General features: G+C 64.8%; 1 protein-coding gene across 2 annotated transcripts in view; it reads right to left on the bottom strand.

Annotated features, from left to right (window-relative positions):
- KCNIP2 (potassium voltage-gated channel interacting protein 2) overlaps positions 1-20,718 on the bottom strand; it is a 28,232-nt gene extending 7,514 nt beyond the window's left edge. Inside the window, exon 1 of one of the 2 annotated variants that reach the window (XM_035329689.1) lies at positions 20,250-20,718. In XM_035329689.1, the coding sequence (XP_035185580.1) occupies positions 20,250-20,307 (58 nt within the window). In that variant the 5' untranslated portion in view covers positions 20,308-20,718. Of the gene's footprint in view, positions 1-3,011; positions 3,115-20,249 lie in introns of those variants that run through there. The other variant, XM_035329690.1, reaches the window with a different exon arrangement.

Raw genomic sequence — 20,718 nt, 5'->3', positions numbered from 1 at the left:
CCCTCCTGTACTCTGAATTTCCCATTTTATCTCTAGCCTGCAATTTTCTCACCTCCTCGTGGCTGAGGGACCTCCGTGCCCCTCCATCACAGCCTGCCCCCAGTTTCCAGCCGTGTCCCCTCGCTCCCCTCACCGGGCACATCAGACACACAGCGAGAGCCCGGCCGGAGGGAATCGGGAGGGAAGCAGTGTGAAAAGTGATTAACGCGAGGCCGGAGGGAGAAGAGATTCAACAAGCTAATTACGTCTGGCTGGGCTGAGCGGGACGTGACACCGGTGCACGCCGCAGGCACCGCGGTCCTCGGGGACACTCAGTGCTGGAGAAGTGCCCCGGTCCAGCCCCAGCTGTAGGGGTTACAGGTGAGGGGTTCAGGATATGGATCCAGGTCCTGAAATGAGGGCACACACCCCAGCCCCAGCTTCCATAGGTCCATAGGTCGCTGCCCCTTTCCATCCCTGTCTGTGAGCAGCTCTCTCCTGATTCAGCCGCCAGTCCCTGCCCAGACCAGCTGAAAGCCCCTGGGAAAGGGGAGGCAAAGGCTAAAGCAGCTGTGCACGGGGAAATCCCTGGTGTATCCCAACCCAGGGACCCCCAGACTTCAACCTGGAGCATCTGGAGCCACGCCAGGCTGGGATTTGGTGCTCCAAGATCTCCACAGCTGCAGCCAGCTCTCACTGACCTCCCCAGGACTGTCCAACCTGCCAGGATCGATGACACCCTGACCCCCGGAGACCCCTGGCATCATGCCCCAAAGAGCTGGTCCTTCCCACAGCCAGGGCACTGCGCTCCTGCCAAAGGCGTTCCTGGAAAGCAGGAGGAAAGCAGGGCTGGGTGCAGGGCTTGGCGTTCTCCAGCACCGTGGGGATGGTTGAGACCTCACAGCCTGGAAGCAGACCTGGTGCATGGCCCCCATCCTCTGCTTTCTCCCTCCCCAGAGGGATGCTTACCGAGTTAGGCACCAGGAGGATGCTCTGGAGGGGCTCCGCTTCCTCCCCAGCCCCACATCCTCAGCAGCACCCAGCCAGCAGCACCCTGGGGAGGGCAGCGACCAACACACCGCATGCCGGGGGCTCTCCAAGACGACCCCCTCCTGCCCACCTTGGGGCCAAGGCACTTGTCATCCTGCCGCTTACGGCCTGCAGCTTCATCCAGCACTCACCCGAGGCTCGCTTACACGGGCAGCTCTCCCAGCTTTTTATCTGCCTGCCCACCCCTCCTCCCAGCCAGGTCCAATTGCTCCTCGCTGAATTATTGATATCGCGCTTCGGGAGCCAAAATCAATAGCGCTTTTCTTCGCCTGCCCCTCCCAAGCGTTCGGCCAGAGCGGGCTTTTGGCAGGGGCTGGGAGCAGAGCACAGGGCCAGGCTGGTGGCACAGGGCTGAGAGGAGGCCTGGCGGTGATAAACCGGCTGATAAACAGCGCCGGGGCCGGCATCCACCGCCCTGACCTCCTGGAGCGCAGCGCACCCATGGGAGATGGGGGTGGCAGCTTCCAGCAGGCACTGGACGCGACTCCAAGGAGGACGTGCAGCTGAGAACGGGTTGCTCAGGGCCTCATCCTGATGATTCTGGGAGCCCACCGAGGCTGGAGACCCCCCAGCCTCATCCCACTGCTCTCCGTGGTCCCCCAGCATCAGGAACAGGCTCTCGCTGCGAGATGCTCCCCCTGAGGCTCTTTTTTTTTTTTTTTTTTTTGTAGGTCTCCTCCAGAGCTCCATCCCCAGCCCACCACCACGGCCCCGGGACAGCACCAGCACCACCTGGGCGCGGATGCAGCCACAGGGATGGGGCGGGGGGGGGCTCAGCCACGACCCCAGCACCCCCAGGAGGGGAGGCAGAGCCACAGGCGGTGTCGATGGCCCCGAGCGGATGTCAGGGCCCCACATCCATTAGCGGCCCCGAGCCATTAGTGTAGGGTTTCAGGCTCTTTGCGGTCCCTGAGCTGTCGCTGCCAGCCCAGCACGGCTGGTAAACAACAGCCAGGCAGGGGACGCAGCATTTCCCCACCCCAAACACCCCCTGGGACGATCCCTGGGGAGCAAAGCGTCCTACCTGCCACCTCCCGAGCCCAAAGGGTGACCCAGCTCCTGCCACAAGGCACAGCACCACAACCCAGCTCAGTGTCAGAAATCCCAGCCCTGCCCCGAATTTCTGCCTCTCCATCTGCCTCGCCCCTGCCTTCACCTGCTTGGCGATGGAGCAATTGCTGCCAACACGGGGCACCTGGGTCCCCCTCCTGTCCTTACAGCTGGGCAAATCCCTGTGCCCCCGCTGTCCCCACGCCACACGGTGACACCACATCCTGCTGGGGCTGAGGGGGGACTGAGGGCTTCAGGGGTGTGCCACCATCCCTCCCGGTCCCCCCCTGCAGGACGCAGGACCCCTTCCCTGCCTCGGACAGGCAGAGTTGCTTGGGGGGGGACGTGGAGCATCCCCAGGGGACGGAGGAGCAGCGCTCAGCCACATGGGTCCAGGACTGGCTCCTGCCTCATCCTGTGCCTCCCGGCAGGGCTGGGACCAGGGGGGTTCCTCCCTGCCTCCCCCTCCCCAAAGCAGCTTGGAGCCAGCGTGCTGCCGAGCAGCCTCGACCACCACCACCAGTTCCAGGACAAAGCTTTGGGTGGCTGCAGGGGGGGGGGGGAAAGCAGAGGAATGGGGAGAAACCAGGGTCTGGATCACCCCTGGGCACGGCCATCCCTGCCCCAGCACCCCACCAAACTCAGCAGACACCCCACCGGCCCTGTGCCACACCACGTCCTGCCCCTCCCCACGTCCCCATACACCGGGACCCTGCACGGGGCAGGCAGGACACCCCACACCCACGCTGGGACCCCCCTGCTCACCCCTACAGATTGCAGACACCGCGTCCCAGCACTCCGCGGCCATCCCAAGAGCATCCTTGTGGGCAGCTCTGGGGTTCCCCACACAGACAGGTCCCCGGGGGGGACGGGCACCCCTCTGATGTCCCCCCGTGTCCCCAGGAGGGGCCAGCACCCCCCGCCCCGGTTACCTTCCAAGGACACAGGCTCAAAGAGGCCGAACTGCTCCAGCACCTTGACGAAGAGGACCAAGACCACCAGCACCGCGATCATCTCGAGGCCTTCCAGGTTCATGGTGGGGGCGTCTCATGGCCCCGCGCCCCCGTCCCCGCTCCCCACCGCCCGTCCTGGAGCCCCCTCACCCCGACGCAGCAGCCACCAGCCCACACATCCCTGGGGACCCAGGGGGGTGGTGGCTGTCACCCCTCTTTTTGGGGGACGTCTGGGGGTGAGCAGGGGTTCTGTCACGGGTGGCTCCAGGAGCTGAGAGCCAACAGCCCGGGCACAGCAGGGCCGTGCCTGCGCGTGAGAGCGGAGAGAGGCCAAGCGGGGGGGGGTGGGGGGTGGCGGGCTGGGGGGGCAGGAGGCATGCCCTCCCATCCCAATGACACCACCGCCATCGATTTGCTTAATGCAGTTGCTAAGGAAACGGGCCGCAGATATTAAAAGGCATTCGGTTCCCGGGGGGGGGACACACGGTGGGGACAGGACGGGTAAACATCCAGGATGGGGATGACTCAGGCTTGTCCTCTGTGCCCCCCCATGCCCCATGGGGACCAACCTGGCCAGCACCCCAAGGGGCCAGGTCCCCACAACCCTCATCTGGGGACAGTCTGGTGTCCCGTCTGGATGGCACCGGTGGCATGGGGCTGGCCAGGTGCTGAGCAGCAGGACCAGCACCCAAAAAGCACGGGGTGGGGGGGGGCTGCCCCCCAAACCTCTTCATCTGCCCCCTGGAGCATCCAGGCCCAGCAACAGGCAGCAGGGGGGGGGAGGCAGGGGCTGCCCCCACGTCCTCCCGACCCCGGTGGCAGGATGGAGACCGGGGCACGAGGAGCCCGAGGGACCCGGCCAAGGTCACGCAGCGGCGGGCGGAGGAGCCGGGCGTCCAAGTGCCTCCAGCAGGCAGCCAGCAGGGCTATATTTAGCTCCCATGCATTTTTTACAGCATCCCAGCCCTTGCTCCAAGGGTGGCCCGGTCCCACGTGCGGGGACGAAGCAAGAGCAGCCCCGGCACTGGTGAGGAAAGTGGGGAGCGAGGCTGTCTGCCAGGAGCCTGCTGTGCTGCGGGGCCAGGTCGGGGTGGGGTGGCCATGCCCAGGCTATAGGGCAGCCCCCTGCCCAGCTATAGGGTCCTTCCACCTCCTGCCGATGGGACCACGGGGCAAACAAGTCACCAGGGGACGAAACATCACTCCAGGACACAGGAGGTACCCGCTGGGCAAAGGGGACAGCAGAGGTGCTTGATGCTGGCAGCTCCCAGCAGGGTGACCCTGCACCAACCTCCCCCCAGACCCCATAACCAGGTTTGTCCCCTGGCACGGAGGTGGCAGCCTGGCAGGGCCACCTAGTGGCTCCGTGCCACCGGGCTCGGCGTCTCCTCCAGCCCCGGGGCTTCTGCTGCCAGCAGAAGATGCCAGCGACGCATCCCGAGTGGCTTGGGGAGAGCAGCGAAAGCCCTCCCCGGGGAAGCATCCCTCAGGCTGGAAGTTTGCAGGGCTGACAGCTCCTGTTCTTGGAAAGCGGCGAGTTCCCAGGCACCGAGGCTGGATTTTGCCAGCAGCTCCCAGCTTCACCACCACCCAGAGTGACTCCTTTGGGGACAGGGTGGCACTGGCCTGTTGCACACTCGAAGGAAGTTTCTCCCTGAAGCAAACTGCATTTTTTTAAAGCCACTTCTGTTGCTGAGCCCTGCCTGCATCCATCCGATCCTCTCCCCAAGCCTCTGGCTGCTCCCACGACAGGCGGCTGTCCCATGTGCTACGAGACTATTTAAGCAACCTAATTTTGGCCAGAAACAGCCCAAACACCCCCAGAGGAGCCCCTCCAGCCAGGACTTGTCCCAGCAAAGAGGGTCAGCTCCTCTGCAAGGGAATTGTCCCCCAGCTGGAGCTGCCCTGAGGACGGAGGGGACACATGGGACAAACCCATGGAGCCAGACCCACCACCACCTGCAAGGGATGCTCGAATGGGCAGCCAAAACCCGCACACCCTGGCAGAAGTGGGGCAGGGCTGTGCCCCCCAGCCCCCCCAGGAGCATCACTCCCAGCACTCGGCTACGCCACGGGAAGAGCCCGGAGGCCCTGGCAGATCCGTGCCGGCAGAGGTCACACGGGTGGATGGATAAATGCGTGCCCCGGGCAGGAAAAGCTCTGCACAGCCCTGGACACACAGCACAAGGGCCACCTCTCATGTCACACCCCGCTGCTTGCCTTGGGGTGTCACCCTGCCACGCACCCAGCGTGGACATCCCACTGCAGCGGGGCTTCACCAGCAAATGGGGGACCCCTGCACCAGCCCACAGCCCAACACAGCAGGTGAGGAGCCGAGATGTAGGTCATGCCCAGAGGGACCAAGAGCCCTAAAACACAAGCTGGGGCCCCCAGCATCACCGATTTGCTCCGAGGTGGAACGGGAACCACCGGGGTGCTGCCTGCATCCCCATCCCAGTGCTCGGGGTGGAGGCACCCGGATGTCCCCGCAGCAGGCACCGGCTGCTCTCATGCAGCAGGACCAGGACAGGAGGTCATCAAGTGCCTCGGGAGCACAACGAGGTGCCCCAGGGAGAGGTCCCTGATCTCCCTCTTCCGCACCAAGTACCCAAGTCACCCCACCACCTGGCTTGTGGAGGGGACGGGATGGCCCCCACGTCCCCAACCCTGTACCTTCGATGCCGCTGATGATTTTGAAGCAGCGGGTGGTGAACCAATAAGAGATGAGCAGGAGGATGGCGATCAGGGAGGCATAGAGCAGGCTGTCGTTGTGCAGGGATGTCCTCTCCATGGCTCCATCCCCAGCAGCCGCTCAGCACCCCCAGCCCCACCACGCTATCTGGGGCAGCCCTGCCCCGGCAGCCCCCGCCACGGGAGCCGGCCACGGCGGGCAGGGAGGCGGGCACGCAGGCAGGTAATTGGGGGCGGCGTGTGAGAGCCAGGCTCCCAAACCAATTACCTTAATTGTGCTCAGGCAGCACATGGCAAACAGTTAAAAATAACCCTGCCGGCCCCGGGGGGAGCCTGGCACCATCAGGCAGAGCAGCGAAGCAGGGGGCTGAGGGGGGCCGAGCACGGGCAGGGCTCGCTACACGTGTGGCCATCGCCGTGGCACGAAGGCTGCTCCGAGTTTGCCAGCTCCCGGTGACCCCAGCAGGAAGATCCCTGGCTGAGGAAGGGCTCAGCTCCTCGATGTCACCCCACTGGTGGAGCTGGGAGTCCTGGAAACTGGGATCCCCCGGGGGATGATGCTGCAGCCCAGCAGCAGCCAGTGCCGGGATGTCCGCCGGGACACGCGTGCCCGTCCTTGCTGCAGACACCGTGCCTCGAAGGAAGGCATCTCCGCATCGGCCTTGCCTGCCTGGAGAGCTGGGTCTGGCAGAGAGGCGCGAGCAGCTCATCCCCTGACCCCCTGCATTTGGGATCAGCCTCATCTTTTCTCGGCTTGGAGCCAGACCCACCTGCCTGGCTCCTGCCCTGCAATGCCAGGGGACAACAGGCAGTGCCACAGTCCAATGTTCACGAGCCCCAAACCCCAGAGGACAACCTGCACACGTGCCTGAGACACCTCCAGTCCCCAAACCACTCTCCCCGCATTTCAGTACCCCCAGCGCGTGCCCATGACACATTCCCACGTGTCCGTGCCACCCGTCCCACTTTGGGCTGTGACAATAACAGCCGGGAAGCCATTCCCCCCCCCCCAGCCACCCCCACCCTGATGCTCCAGCACTGCCAGAAGCCCGGCCCTGCCACCCAGCTAAAATTACCCCCCCCGCCAGCCACCCGCTGTGTATAAAGAGCAGTGCCAGCAGCAGGGTTTCTTGCCCCAAAGCAGCTCTGTTCACACCGTGTGCCAGGGGCGCACGTGGGACAAAACCCAGAGCTGGTCCCCGTCCCCATCCTCCTGCAGCTGGGCACGGGATGCTGCTGGAGAGGGGGAGCAGGTGGGGAGGGAGCAGGGTTTTCACCCCTGTTCCAAGGAAACCATCTCTTAGGGGAAAATCACACGCCCTGACCACAGGACGGGTGCCCCTAGCCCAGTGCCACAGGGTGCTGGGGCGCAGTGGGGTTTGGCTGTCCCCCGGGACGTGCCATGGGACCAGCCGGGTCACGTCCCCAGCAGAGCTGGGTGACATCTGCCCAGCTCCCTCAGGTGCTGCCGAGCCCCCTGGGGGGCAGCCTGATGGATAGGAGCCTCTCTTATTTTTTTGGTTCTCGGGGCCATCATCCATTAGGGAGAGTTAAATTTAGGTTGCAGCCGATCCCTTATTACCTCGCTGCTAATCAGAGCGCGAGCAGATTATTAATAAGCACATTAAAATATTGGCGAAATGCTATTTCGGGGAGGTGAAGTCACAGTTTTAATCTGGTTAATTGATTGAGTCATTTCTCTTTCCCCCCCATCGGTGACCTGCCCTTGCCTTGCTCCCCAGGGTGCCCGGCTGGGGGGCATGCCCCCCCCCCAGGTCCCTGCGGCCGGGCACCTGGTGCCCTCCCCGGTGAGCTCTGACATCTCTTTAGCCTGCGTAGGGAGGGCAGAAGGGCTCATCCCCCCAAAAAAGGGCAGATGGGGGGCGCAGAGTTTGGAGGGGGACAGCACCCCCTCACCATGTGGACCGGAGCACTGGCTGGGGTGGAGGAGATGCTGTGCAAACCCTACATCCCAGCCCCAAACTCCAAGCCTTGGGGTGGCACAGACCTGCCCAGCTTGGGATTTCCACCCCCTCCGGCTTTTCCCCAGTACAAGAGGACCCCAAGAAGAGGGCGAGCAGTGGCAACCCATGCCCTGCTGCCAGCCCTGTCCTCTGTGCCTGTCCCAGCCTGGCATGGCCACGGGGACATCATGGGGACAAGCCCTTGGGGCTGCTCAGCATTGCACGTGGGGGACACCTGCTGTGGATCAGCCCCATAGGGCCCAGCTGGGATGCGTAGGGAAGCCCAGAGCAGCAGGACGAGGACCTGGGGGACATCCCTGCATGTTGGGGGACTGGAGCACCCCGAGGTCCTCCCGTCACCCACAGCTCTGCCCTCGCACCCGCGCTCAGCTGACTCATCCTCTGCTCAGGACGAGCAGGATGGTGCCCGATGGACATGGGGACAGTCCCAGCGCTGCTATGGGACATGTGGGCAGTGGGTGGCATGGCACCTTGGCATGGCTCAGGTGGGAGATGGCACTCCAGTGTCCCCACAGCCTTGTCACCGGCCCCAGAGCTGCACCACAGGTGCCCCGCCTTCCCTGTGCCCCAGGGGCCAGGAGACACGCTGATGAGGAGGGGACGGAGCCCGGCAGGATTTCTGTGGGCAGACTGGATCCTGGAGAAGGCGGTGCGAGTGCCAGCCCTGTTCCAAGGAGTGACGTGGCCACGTTGGCCCAGCAAGGCCTTCCCTGTGCTCCCAGCTCCTGGGCATCCTGGGCATGAGGGCGGCTCCTGCTCCGCTTGCACCCCAAGAGCAGCTCAGGGCTTTGCCCCGAAGCAGGGACTGCCGCTGTCCCCAGGGTCCCAGCACACACAGGCACACCATGACCTCCCCGAGCCGTGCCCACAGCAGTTAGGAGGTGGCCCCTTGCCCTGACCAGACACGGGGAGGGAAGGGGGGCTTGGCCGGCTGGCTGGGCTGCAGAGGAGGCTCAGGGAGGGCTGCAGGTCCTGCCATGGCTGTGCCATCCAACTGAGGGGCACACAGCACTGTCCCCAAGGCCAGGTGGCATCCCAGGGCGGAGGGGCAGGACCAGGGCACCCAGGCTGTGTCCCTGCCCCAGCCCTGGGCACACCCAGGGCTCCTCCTGCAGCCCGGAGGGTGCAGAGAACGCCTGGGGCATCAGGGAGGGGCACGCCAGCTGCAATGGATGTGCACAGCGGTCCCCTCCCCAGCTAAAATATTCCTGGCACCCCAAGTCCTCAGGACACCTCTGGGGGCTCTCATTACCCCTACAAGCATCTTTCGCCTTGCCCCCCATGGAGCACGCTGCGACCCCCCCTTCCTGGGGCTGAATCTCTCAGCACCCAAACGCCCCCCTCCCCAAATGACCCCGCAGACACGGCCCCACAGAGCCCCCCTCCCGCAGCACGGAGCCCCCTGCCCCCAGGGCGGCACCTACCTTGGGAGAGGGTCCCGGTGACGAACTGGTAGAAGGAGCGGATCACCCGGCCCAGCTGCCTCTTGCAGCGCTGCTGGCAGTGGCTCATGGCTCCAGCTCGCAGCGCTGGGGAGGGACCCGGCCGCCACCCCCCCGAACCCAGCCACCAAACAGCCCCCGGCTCCTCCAAGCACCCGGCGATGCCCGGGGCAGGACAGAGCCTTCCTCGCCCGCAGCGAGCCCGTGGGCATCAGCGGCGGGTGCAGCAGCCCTGCAGGGAGGGCAGCGGCAGCGCGGCAGCCTCCAGGCCCTGCTCCCGGGTGGCAGGCAGGCAGCCGGGAAGTTTTGTGCCGGGATGGTCCCGGGAGGCCGGGCTGCCAGCCGAGGTGCCCCCGGGGATGGCTCTCCCCGGGTTGAGGTGCACCAAATCTCACCGCCGGCTGCAGGGCAGTCAGTGGGGTGCCAGGCTGAGACCCCCAGAGCCTTGCCGGCCCGCTGCCCCCTCTGCAAAAAAGGTGCAGGGAGAGGTGGGGAGCAGCGGCCGGGGGATGCTCGGGGCTGGGGAGCCTCTGGGAGAAGCAGGCGGGCACCTCCCGGCTGGCAGAGCCCCAGCTTGCCCCCGGCTCGTGGTCCGCCCCTTGGCACCAGCTCGACCCGGCACTTCACGCCCCGGGAGCCGAGGCAGGTTGGTATGGCAACCCGCAGGCTCCACAGGTCCCGCTGGCCAATGAGGCACTGCTGCATCCCGGGGCCGCCTCTCTCCAAGAGCTGCGAAGGATGCTCCTTCCGGAGGGGAGCCGACACGGAGACCGTCCTGCATCCCTGGGCATCGACCACACAGCGCTGTGAGCATCCTGCATCCCTGAGCATCATCCGTCCGGCGCAGCGAGCATCCTACATCCCCAGGCATCCAGCACGGCGAGCACCCTGCATCTCCAGGTACCTCCAGCAGGCTCCACACAGGGAAGGAGAAGAGGTACAAGGATGAGAGGAAGAGGATTCAGGCTCCCACACTGCCCGGACTCAGAGCTGCTCGCTCCAAAGCTCAGCCTGGCAGTGAGCTGCTAGTCTGCACGGTATGTCAGAGCCAGGAGAGAGTCTGGCGCGTGGCAGCGGTGGGATTTCCCGGCTCCCAGAGCCAGCCCGAGATGCTCCGTGCCTACTGGCAAGCACGTCCCTTCCCTGAGTCCCATTTTCCCAGCTGCGGTTCCTGCTCCGCATCGCTTCCACACCCCGCGCCAGCAGGATCGCAGCTCCGCATCCATCCAGGCTCTATTATCTCATGAGCTTCATCTCTTATTAATGGGGGAGGAAGCGAAGAAAAAGGGACTTGATGGAAATTATAGATTCTGCTCCCTTGGAGATGGAAAGGCTGTGCAGGCACGATCCGGCCAGGCACAGCCAGAGTGCCCGGTCCCCGCAGTTGTCCCAGCCAGGAGCCCCAAGGGACAGGGCAGGAGCCCCCCCCAGGGGCTGGTATGGGGTAACCTCACCCCTTGCTCCCCAAAAGAAGAGGCATCCTATCCCTGTCAGCCAAAAGCTCAGAAACTGGGGCTGCCACAGTGCCCAGTCCCCTCCTGCCACCCCACGGGGACAGGTCAGGGTGCCCAGACCCTCGTCCTCGCCTGTGGTGCCCAGCACGCAAAAAACCCGTGGGACACCGGAGAGGTGGCAAACAGCCACAGGAGGGTGCCAGAGCCCACAGGACACGACAGCAGCAAAGTTGGCAGATAAATCCCAAACCCACCGCCCTGCTCCTCGGGAGCAGGTCCACGGCAGGTGGGAGATGCCAGCGCCATCCTGCGCGCCCTGATGTCCATGGGGGATAGGTGCCCCAAAACTGCATGCGCAGAGCACCCCACGGTGGCCTTGGGGACACGGCTGGGGAGAAGAGCCCAGCACCGATGTCACCCCCCAGCCCTGGCTGCCCCACCAGCACCCTTGGGTGCTAAACCAGTCTGGAACTGGAGAGGGGTTCCCAAAGGAGCATCACCCCTCCGGTTCAGCCCTCGGCTCTCCCGGGGTGGCTCGTGCAATGACAGCAGGCAGAAGCTCGCAGGGACCCCCCGGGCTGAGCCCAGGGACTGTCCCCTCCCTGTGCCACCTGCGTGGTGACAAGCCCCGAGGGGTGACAAAGCCCGAGGGGTGACAAGGCCGTGCGGTGGCTCCGTGTTGCTGCTGCTGCCTGACGCTAAGAGGAGCCCCCGCACAGCGCAGAACCAGCGGCACGGCCACGGGGAGGTGAGCTGGGGACATGGCTCGTTCTGCTGGCTGGTGGCACACGGGGGACAGCGGGGGACGTGTACAGATGTGTCAGAGCAGGCAGGCAAGTGTGTCCACCTAACAAGGCGGTGCAAGGATGCACGAGGAGGGCGAAAGCCGTGTGTGCGTGGCCACTACGGTGCTGGCAGTCCCGTGCAGGGACAGTGACAGCTCTGTCGGGGAGGGGACACGCACCACAGTCCTCACCCTCCTCCCTGCCCTGGTCCCCCAAACCTTCTCGCAGCCACAGCCTCCCCAGGCCACGGCCGTGGGGCTGCCAGGAGAGCGCTGGGGGCAGGGAGCAGCCGGGGGAATTTGTGCTGCTTCCCTGCCATGAAATATTCATCGGCACAGCCGCGAAGAGAGAGGGGAAATCAAAGGTAAACAGCAGCAGGGGGAGCAGGCACAGCGCTGGCAGGTGGCTCGGCACGGCGCAGACAAGCCCGTGGGGTGGCTGGGGCAAGGTATGCAGGGCTGGCACTTGTACGGGGTCCTCGTGCCCAGGCAATGCCCATCCCACTGTCACAGTGCCATGGGCATCTGAACACCCCTGGAAAATGCTCTCAGGTGGCAGAGAGCCACCCAGCACGGACACAGACACACTGGGACACATATGGGATAGATATTCCTACCCCGGCGCTGAGAGCTGGTGCTCAGGGGTCTAAATCCAGCATCACCTTTCTGGGGGAGGACGGAGGGCCACAAGCACCCCAGACTGGAGGGGGCTCGAGAACCCCAGAACTGGGGCAAAAGGGATGAGGAGGGGCATGACTCCAGCCCCTGGTCCCCAACAGCACCATGTCGGGGTGTCCCTCCAGCCCTGGTCACACTGCCTCCTTCCTCCTCCCAGCCCCGGGGATCTGCAGCCTCCGGGATGCAGGGAAGTGCCGAAAACACGATGCCGGAGGAAATAAATAAGGCAGCTAATGAGGTAATTTGCATAGCTATTAGCAGGCAGGATTTGCAGCGCATCTGACATGGGATGCGCTGTCACAGCCCGGGGGTTCAGCAGGTGCACCACAAGCTGCAGGGGCCCTTTGGTGGCCCTGTCCCCTGGTCTGGGGATGCAGCGGGGACAGGAGGAAGCTGAGCACGGCACGGAGCGGGGCAGACATCCCGCTGTGCCCAGGGTGCAGGGGCAGCACACGTGCAGCCCGCGATGCTGCTGGATCCTGAGACGCTTTGCCAGGGTAAGTGCTGATGGAGAGGGGTGGCATGCAGGGCCACCCTCCCGCGGGCTGCCACTGCACGTCTGGCTTTGATCAGCGACCTGCCGTGACAGCTCGGCTCGTTCCCAGCTGGTGGAGCTTGTTAAAAAATGCATGTGGCGCGATCCGGCTGCTCGGGGAGGCGCTGCCAGGGAAGGAGCCCGGCCCCGAGGCTGCCAGCCCCGACTGCCATCCTGCCCGTGGCTGGCACGCAGCGGGAGGTGGGGCAGCAGCCTGGCACTGGTGGCAGGGGGCTGGGGAGAGGGACGTGTCCAGAAAGACCCAAAGATGACAGACAGACACCAGCTCCACCAGCATCTCCAGCCAAAGCCCCCCGAGCACCACGCCGGGGCATCCATCACACCCATCACCGGTCCACGGGAGCCGAGCTGCTCCCGTCCCAGCCCCCAAGTTATACCAAGACTCCTCCCAGGCTGTATTTTTAAGTCAGTTCTGCTAAATATTTCAAGGATTTACACAGAAAAGCTCTCTGTGCTCCGCAGCACACGGGCGGGCTGCGGCACCCCTGCCTGCGGGGTGTGAATAATGCATCGCACCTGGGGAGGGGGGGGACGGGGCAGGCTGGCTCCTTCATCCCAGCCACGGGTGCACCCCGAGACCACCCTGAGACCCTCAAAGAGCACAGACACAGCATCTCCTAATCCCAAAACAGCAGCAGTGGGGCCAGCAGCTTTTTGCCCCTTGGATGCAAACCAACCCAGCTGCATGCCCACGGCACCCCACGGGGGGTCAGCAGGGTTCCCATCCCCAGCACAGCACCCCACACTTTCCCATGCCCCCAGAGCCTGGCCAAGATTCCCCGTCCTCAGCTTGGCCCCAGGGATGGGAGCAGCACCTTGTTACAGCCCCCCCGTCCCCAAACCTGCCAGACACAAATTGACAAGCCCCGTGCAATTACGCACAGGCTGTGCTCCGATAACCGAGAGACGGCACCGGGCTCATTTCCGTGCAATCAGCGCCAGCTCGGCGGGGTGACGGGAGGTGGGGACAGCGGGGACAGAGGTGCCAGGGATGTCACCTCACCTCCCAGGCACGTGGGTCCTGGGGGTGTCCGTGGGCTGGCAGCGTGGACCCCTCGGTGCAGCCGGAGCCAGGCTGCGAGCACCGGGAACTCTGGCACACAGCGGCTGCACAGCTGGGAGAGTGAGATAAGGTGCCCCAGGGATCCCAGGGAGGGGAAATATTATTCAAAAGGCAGGGATCTCCCCCAGAACAGACTCAGCTTGAAGGCACAGAGAGTGTTTGCTGCTATGAATAACGCCAGTGCTGCAACAAGGGGCCCGCTCCCCGTTCCCATCGCTGACCCTGCCCGCGGGGGAGATGCTGCAGGGAGGGATGCTGGAGATGGCTTTTCCCCCCGGATGTCCCCATACCAGCAGCCCCCCAGCTGGCCTGGCACCCCCGATGGGTGACAACCTGCCTGGGGGGGATCCAGGGGTGGCTTTCTCCAGCCCCAACCCCAAATGCTTGGGACTGATGCCCCCCATGCCAACCCTCGCCCCCTGCCCGCTCCTGCCCCAAGGGCAGGCTCACCCCCCCCCCCCCCGCCCCCCCCCGGCCACAGGGCACCTCCAGGGCATGCGCTCAGCCTGCTGCAAGCCCCGGGGGGAGCCCCAGCGTATGGCGTGTTAAACTGACGTTTTGGGGACAGGAAAGCTATTTTGGGTTGTTTCAGAAGCGGTGCTACGGTCTCTGTTTGCCTGCCTCTGCCGCAGGGAGGGAGGCTCTCCCGGGGGTGCCGTGGCAGGCGGTTGGTGTTGGGCCGTGGTGCTCAGCTCCCTCCAGCCCTGGTGAGAAAAACACTTTCCTGGTGTCCAACCTCGGCACAAGGGTCAGGAGCTCCCAGCCCCACAGCCAGGTGAGCGATGGATCAGCACCAGGAGGGAGCAGACGCACAGCCGGACACCCCCCCTAAAAAATGGGGGCTCCCTTTGGGTCCCCCAGACAGCAGATCCAAGATGACAGAGCAAACCCCTCTGCTCCAGCACCGTCACTGTCCCCACAGCACGCACCTTGCTGGGACACCCCAAAAACAAGCACACGGGGCTGAGCAGCCACCCCGTCCCCAGGAGCCCCCAGGTGCCCCTGACAGGAGCGAGCATGCTGGGGAGAGCGCAGCCTCCTTGTGCCAGACCTGCCGAGAGGCTCCAAAATAAATATGTTAATAATCAAATATCCATCCCGCGCCTGAGCTCACGGGAGGACTTTCGAGTCTAATTAGCAGCAGATTTGTACCATCGCTGCCTGGGCTCGAGGGACGATTTGCCGTGGTTCCCACGGAGCGAGAGGCTCTGCTATAATTAGCCAGCAGCCTCCGGCTGCCAGGATTGCCTCCAAATCCCCCCGCACGCCGGGCTGGGGGGCAGGCAGGGCCCAGGTAAGCCGAGATGAGAGATGCCCCCCAGGCTTTGATCTGCGCAAAGCCACAAAGTCAGGGCTGCAAATCCGGGATGAGGGCTTGGCAGCGCTCAGCTCCTGCGCCAGGAGGAGGAGAGGCACCGGCACCCCAGAACTGCAGGTCGCCCCCTGCTCTCCTGTCCCTGCTCACCTCCGAACCCCCAGCCCACAGCACCCTGCCACAAAGCATCCCCAGAATCTCACCATCCCCAGATTTAGCATTTCCAAGCCCAATGTCTCGTTAGCAGCAGCTAATTGCGGCCAGAGGTGGCTCCCAGGATTCTGGAGAGGCCTGCCAGCTCCCCAGCCCGCGGACCCTTTCCCACCCCATAGCACGGGCCCACCTGCACCTTTGTCACCCCCTGCATCCTCCAGCGTCCCGCCAAGGACTGTGATCAGCTGCCCTGCTGAGACACCCCCGCTGACCCCAGACAACAAATGCCAACACTTCTTCACTAGCACGGACACGGGGGTACCCTCGTTCGGCTGCACCCCCCCCAGCAGCCCTCCCTGTCCCCCTCTGCCAGCCCCGAGCAACCTCCCCAGCACTCCGGGGTTGTTCGTGCCAGCAAACGAGGGGTTAACGGCCCCTCACTTCCCCACGGTTATTTAATTAAGCAGTGATAAAAGCGAAGACGTATTACGGGCGAGTGACAGCGGGCTGTAATTACAGCAGGGCGGGCTGAGGAAACAAACAGCGGGGAGGGAGACGCGTGGCGTCCCGGGGCTGGGGGGGTCCCTGGGTCCCCGTGCACCTTGGGCACCCCGACCCCAGTGAGATGTGGGGTTTCCAATGGGTTTCTTTTAAATACTGGACACCATCGCCTCCCTCCCTGCCCCATCCCTCCCAGGGGACTGCTGGGACACGGCCACCTCCCTCCTGCCCGTCCCACACCGCTGGCCCCCACGCAGCCCCCAGCCACGTCCCCTCCCGTCGCTAAATCCTCCTGCTCTCAGCCCAGCCCTCTCAGGGTCCCCATCTCCCATCGCAGCATCCTCGGGTTAATGGGTTAATGCCTGGCTGGGCGCGGGACAGAAGGAAATTCACCCTGGGAGGGGCGGAGGGCACCCTCTATGAGGCATTTTAGGGACTGAACAGTTTCCCTGCCCTTCTCCCCGCTCCCTGTGCAGGGGGGGACCTGACCCTACCAGGGAGAGCATCTCCAGTGAGGGCTCCCCGGGGAGCAGCAGCACGCACACCAGAACCAAGGGGGGGGACACTCCTTGACCCCACGGAGCCCCTTGCAGGAGCCACACGAGGAAGAGCAGGCGCCGAGGCAATGCCAAACATCTCACCCCGCCGGGCTCTGGGCAGGACTCGGCCCTTTTGGGAAAACCTCCCGGGGAGCTGCCAGCATCGCTGCCGGCACCGTGCGCCCGTGACACCGTGACCCCAGCGGGGCCGGGATGGTCCCGGGGGACGGTGGCACCTCGCTGTCCGCTCCCATCCTGACCCCGGGGGGCAAAGGGGGGAGCCGGGCAGGCGTCACCCCCAGAGCAGCGCTCGCGCCCAGCCTCCGAGTTACGCAACGAATTATTCCGCTCGCATTAATGACTTTGCGGCAAAGGGGGAAATGACATGAGTGATTCCTGGAGCCTGGCAGTGACTCACTTCGCACCGCCGAGGGGAGACGCGCCGGGGAAATGTGCTCGGGTCAGCACTGGTGGTGCAGGGCTGGGCTCTGCCGCTGCGGCGCCGTCTCCAGGGGGACAAAGAGGTGCCCGAGGGCTGGTGTCAGCATCTGGCAGAGGGATGAGAGGTCCCCAAGGGACACCGGGGTCAGCCACAGCGTGCCACGGCACCCCTTGATGTGCTGCATGAGCCCCATGTGTGACCCAAAACCCAGCACCAGCGTTCGTCCCTCTGAGGTCCCCGCAGGTGTGCGCAGAGCTGGGGGTGCTGTGCCCACCCGCGTGCCCCCCGAGCACACCAGGATGGGCGGCTGCTCACCAGGGTCTGCAGGGCAGGAGCATGGGGACAAAGGGACACCCGAGCACAACTGGCACAGGGAGTCCGGCACAATCCGGCCCTCTCCATGCTCCCTCCCCTCTGGGAAGACCCATCCAGCCTTTGCTAAATCACACCATTAAAAACACATCAGGATTTCCTCCCAGAGCAACTTGAGAGCCATCAAGGGCCGGCCAGCCCAGCCACACACCTCCTGGGGACACCAGGGGACACGCAGAGGGGGCCAGCAAACCACCACCAAGGGCCCCAGGGGGAATCCCGTGGTGACGGAGGGCTGGGTGGATCATTGCTCTGGGGGCTTTCTGTAAGAGATGCAATTTTTCAAAACGCAATCTAGGAAGAAGCAATTATCCGAAGGGGCCAGGAGCAGCTTCTCATCGCCTGATCTCGTTAGGGAGCGGGCCGCCTCTCGTCTCACCCCGCTGCGGTTTGGGTGTCTGCAGACCGGGCGAGAGCAGCTGAGGGTCTCCCTGGCTCCTGCAGGGTCTGGGGGGCACGGTTTGGGGATGGGAAGGGGCAGGTAAGGGAGACAGGAGCAAGAGGCCCTGTTCTGCCCCAGGGAGGCTCGGTGACGGGTCCTGCCAGTCTCTCATCATCTTGCCATCTTGCAATGGGGCCGAGGGGACGTGGCATGGGGTATCCTGGCCAGAAACACCCTGTCCTCTCTCCTCTGCTCCCCCGAGCACCCTCTGCCTGCAGGCGGCCACACCGCCACAGCCAGCCCAGCCCCAGTGTCCCCAAATGAGGGAGCAGGAGCAGCGTGGACGAGACACCGAGCTGCAGCAGTGCCAGTGCCGTGCCAGAGCTGGGGATTCCTGACACAGCAGGTCCAGAAACTGGGCAGCTCCTGCCAAAATGGGGCTGGGGCTGGATCGAGGGGCAGACGGAGATGAGCCCGGGAGGTGCGCGCACAGCCCCGCACACCTATGGCGCCCCAGCCCATGGGCACTGCCCACACCAGAGGAGAAACGTTTGGAGAGACCAAAATTCAGAGACGTTGAAGGTGAGGCCCCCTGTCCCCCAGCAGCTCATGGAGAACGAGGCAGCCCTCCTGCCCCCGGCTCCCATCCTGCCGGGCTGTCTCCAAACGAGCCGATTTCAAGCAAAACCCACCCCGGGGGCTCAGCAACCCCTTAGCAGAGGATTTCCATCCCCCAGCCCAAGCTGGAGCCCCTCACCGTGGTGCTGGGGCTGCCCGCTCAGCCCCCCCCCGGGCAGGGCAGGGAGATTCATTTTGCTGGAGGCTCATTCATCTGCGGCACGATTAAAGCCCGGGGCCGGGATCCGTGCCGGCGGCGGGAGAGCGATTTGCCAGCAGATGGATTTATCATCTCCCAAGCACAGCAATTTGGCTTAAATGAAACCAAACCACTTCTCCTAATGAAAACACCGCTAATGAACGGAGCCAGCGAGGAGGGGGGGGGTGGCTCCGCTAACGGGGTCTCTGCTGTCCTTCGGGCTGGTGCCACCGCCTGGTGCCCGAATCACGGGGCAAAGGCAGGAGGCTCGGCTCCGTGTGGACCTGGCACAGCCCGTGGTGGCCCCTCATCGTGTCCCGCACCACGAGGCGTGATGCTCAAGGAGCAAATCCCCCCGCACAGCATCTCCAGCCACGTGGGGCAGGACCCGCACACCTTGGCCGAAGTTGCGACCGCCCATGAATTATGCAGCGGTGTCTGCGGCAATCAGCTGCCGGCCAAGGCGACGAGCTTCCTGCCAATTAATCCTGGGCCACGAATTCCCCATGGCCCCCGATCTGTCTCCGGCTACGGGGATTCAGCGGCAGCTGCTGAAGCCTCGGTCCCGGCCCCTCCACTGGCAAAATCCAGCCTGGCCATGGCAGCATCGCCCCCGGTGCCCACCTCCGCCCCGGCTGCTGGGGGTCACCGTCCCACCTCCCTGCCAGCGGAGACCCCCAGGAGCTCAGCCTCCGTTTAGGAAAGGCCACCAAGCCCCACGAGAGGCAATCCCTCGGCGTGGAAGAGCTGTGAACAAGCCAGGACAGCAAAGAGGGCCGAGGCAGGGGAGGACAGACGGCGGAGGGAGGGAGGCAGCAGACAGACGAGGCGGTCAGGCAACGCTCCCATCGCCCTGGGAAGGTGCAGCATCTGCAGGGATAATTGGCACAGGGGGACCCCCCGGGAGCCCCCACCCCAGTGGGAGCCCATTCCTTGCTGTTCCCCACCCCAACCAAGGATTTCCCAGGGACATTGGGGACCCGGCTCTGGGGACATCCCAGCTTCCAGCCCAGCCTCACCACCGGGCAGCGGAGCAGCGGCAGCAAGCGGAGGGGTGGGCGCGTGGGGCGGCAGCAGCAGCAGCAGCAGCAGGGGAAAGAGGTGGGCTGGGGGGCAGCAGGGGACGGGCAGCAGGCTCGGATCCCACAGGGAAGGACATCGGTGCTTGTGCGAGGAGTGGGGCATGACCATCGTGTGCTGCTGCTGGCCAGGGGGCTGCAGACAGCTGGCACGTGTGGGCCGGGCAGAGCGGGGCGGCCGCGCACCCAGGGTGCTCGTGTGCGGGCAAGAAAAGGAGCTTGAGGTGCTCTCAGAGGCTTTCCCCATCCCATCCCCATCCCGGGACCCCAGCACGCACACAGGCACGGCACAGGACCTGCCACGCACGCTCGCATCCTGCCCTCGCTCCCAGCCCGGCTGTCCCAGCAGCCCGTACACGCCACTAAGCGGGACACTAGCGCTGACACCAGGCCCCTTGCCGGTGTGAGCTTTAGGCTGGGGAAAGCTTGCAGAGATTTTCCTCCTGCCCATCCACTGCCCAGCCGCTGTGCCGGGACGTGCACTTCTCATCTCACGGGGGCCGTGAGAAGTGCTGGAGCTGCGGAGTGCCCACCTGCCCGCGGCACCCCGGCAGGCAGGAGGATCCCAAAGCTCTGCGGCTGGTCTCTATAGCAATTGCTCACCCACTGCGAGCGCTGCGGCTGCCTTCGGGGTGGAGCAAAGCTGTTGCTCGGGGCCCCAAAACGCTACGGGAGGGAAAAAGCAGGGAGGAAAACCAAGCCTCCTGCCCGCCCCTGTGGAGCCAGCTGCCCTGGAGGTGAATCCCTCGCCCTGCCACCGAGCAGCTGAGGGGGCTGACCCGCCGCAAGGTGCCTGGTGTGGGCCCCACGCTGGCGCCTGCTGTCCCGCTCGCAGGACACGGCAGGGAAAGGCTCACCCCACGGGGTGACGTGGAACCCAGGGCCACCCGTCCCTGCTGCCCCCGGAGGGACAGCCAGGAGGAAGAGCCCCCTCCGGGACCCCCCTGTTCCTCGGGGAATTTACCTCTGGTCCTCAGGGCAGGGCGGCACTCGGGTCCCATCTCTCCCGCACCAAGCGCCATGGCCGGAGCAGTCCCAAGACACGGGCTCAGGGCTCTGCTCGCGCACTAATCGCTCCTGTCATTAGAGGGCTGGAGGAATAATGTAATTTATGGATGGCTTTTATTTCTCGCTGGCGTCATCTAACTATCCCCGAAATGGACCGCTTTAATTTCCTACCGGCGGAGCCTTAAGCGTTTCTCTCCTTAACACCCCGGCGGGCGCGCGGCCCCCGCTGAGCCCCCTCTCCCCCCCGCTTGCACGCCCGCCCTGGCCTCTCACACACACACGGCCACTTGCAGCTCCCGTGCTGCCACCGCTGCTCCGACCGGCACCGGGCACGGCGATGCTGCTGGTTCACGGCAAGGGAGAGCTGTCGGTGCAGCCGGGTTTCCAGCAGCTCTTGGGATCAAAAAAAAAATCCCCGTGAGCCG

This window comes from Oxyura jamaicensis, chromosome 6 (genome assembly GCF_011077185.1).
Source record: "Oxyura jamaicensis isolate SHBP4307 breed ruddy duck chromosome 6, BPBGC_Ojam_1.0, whole genome shotgun sequence".
NCBI classification, from domain to species: domain Eukaryota; kingdom Metazoa; phylum Chordata; class Aves; order Anseriformes; family Anatidae; genus Oxyura; species Oxyura jamaicensis.
The sequence above is the reverse complement of the archived record's forward strand: the minus strand, read 5'-3'. Positions and strand labels throughout refer to the sequence as shown.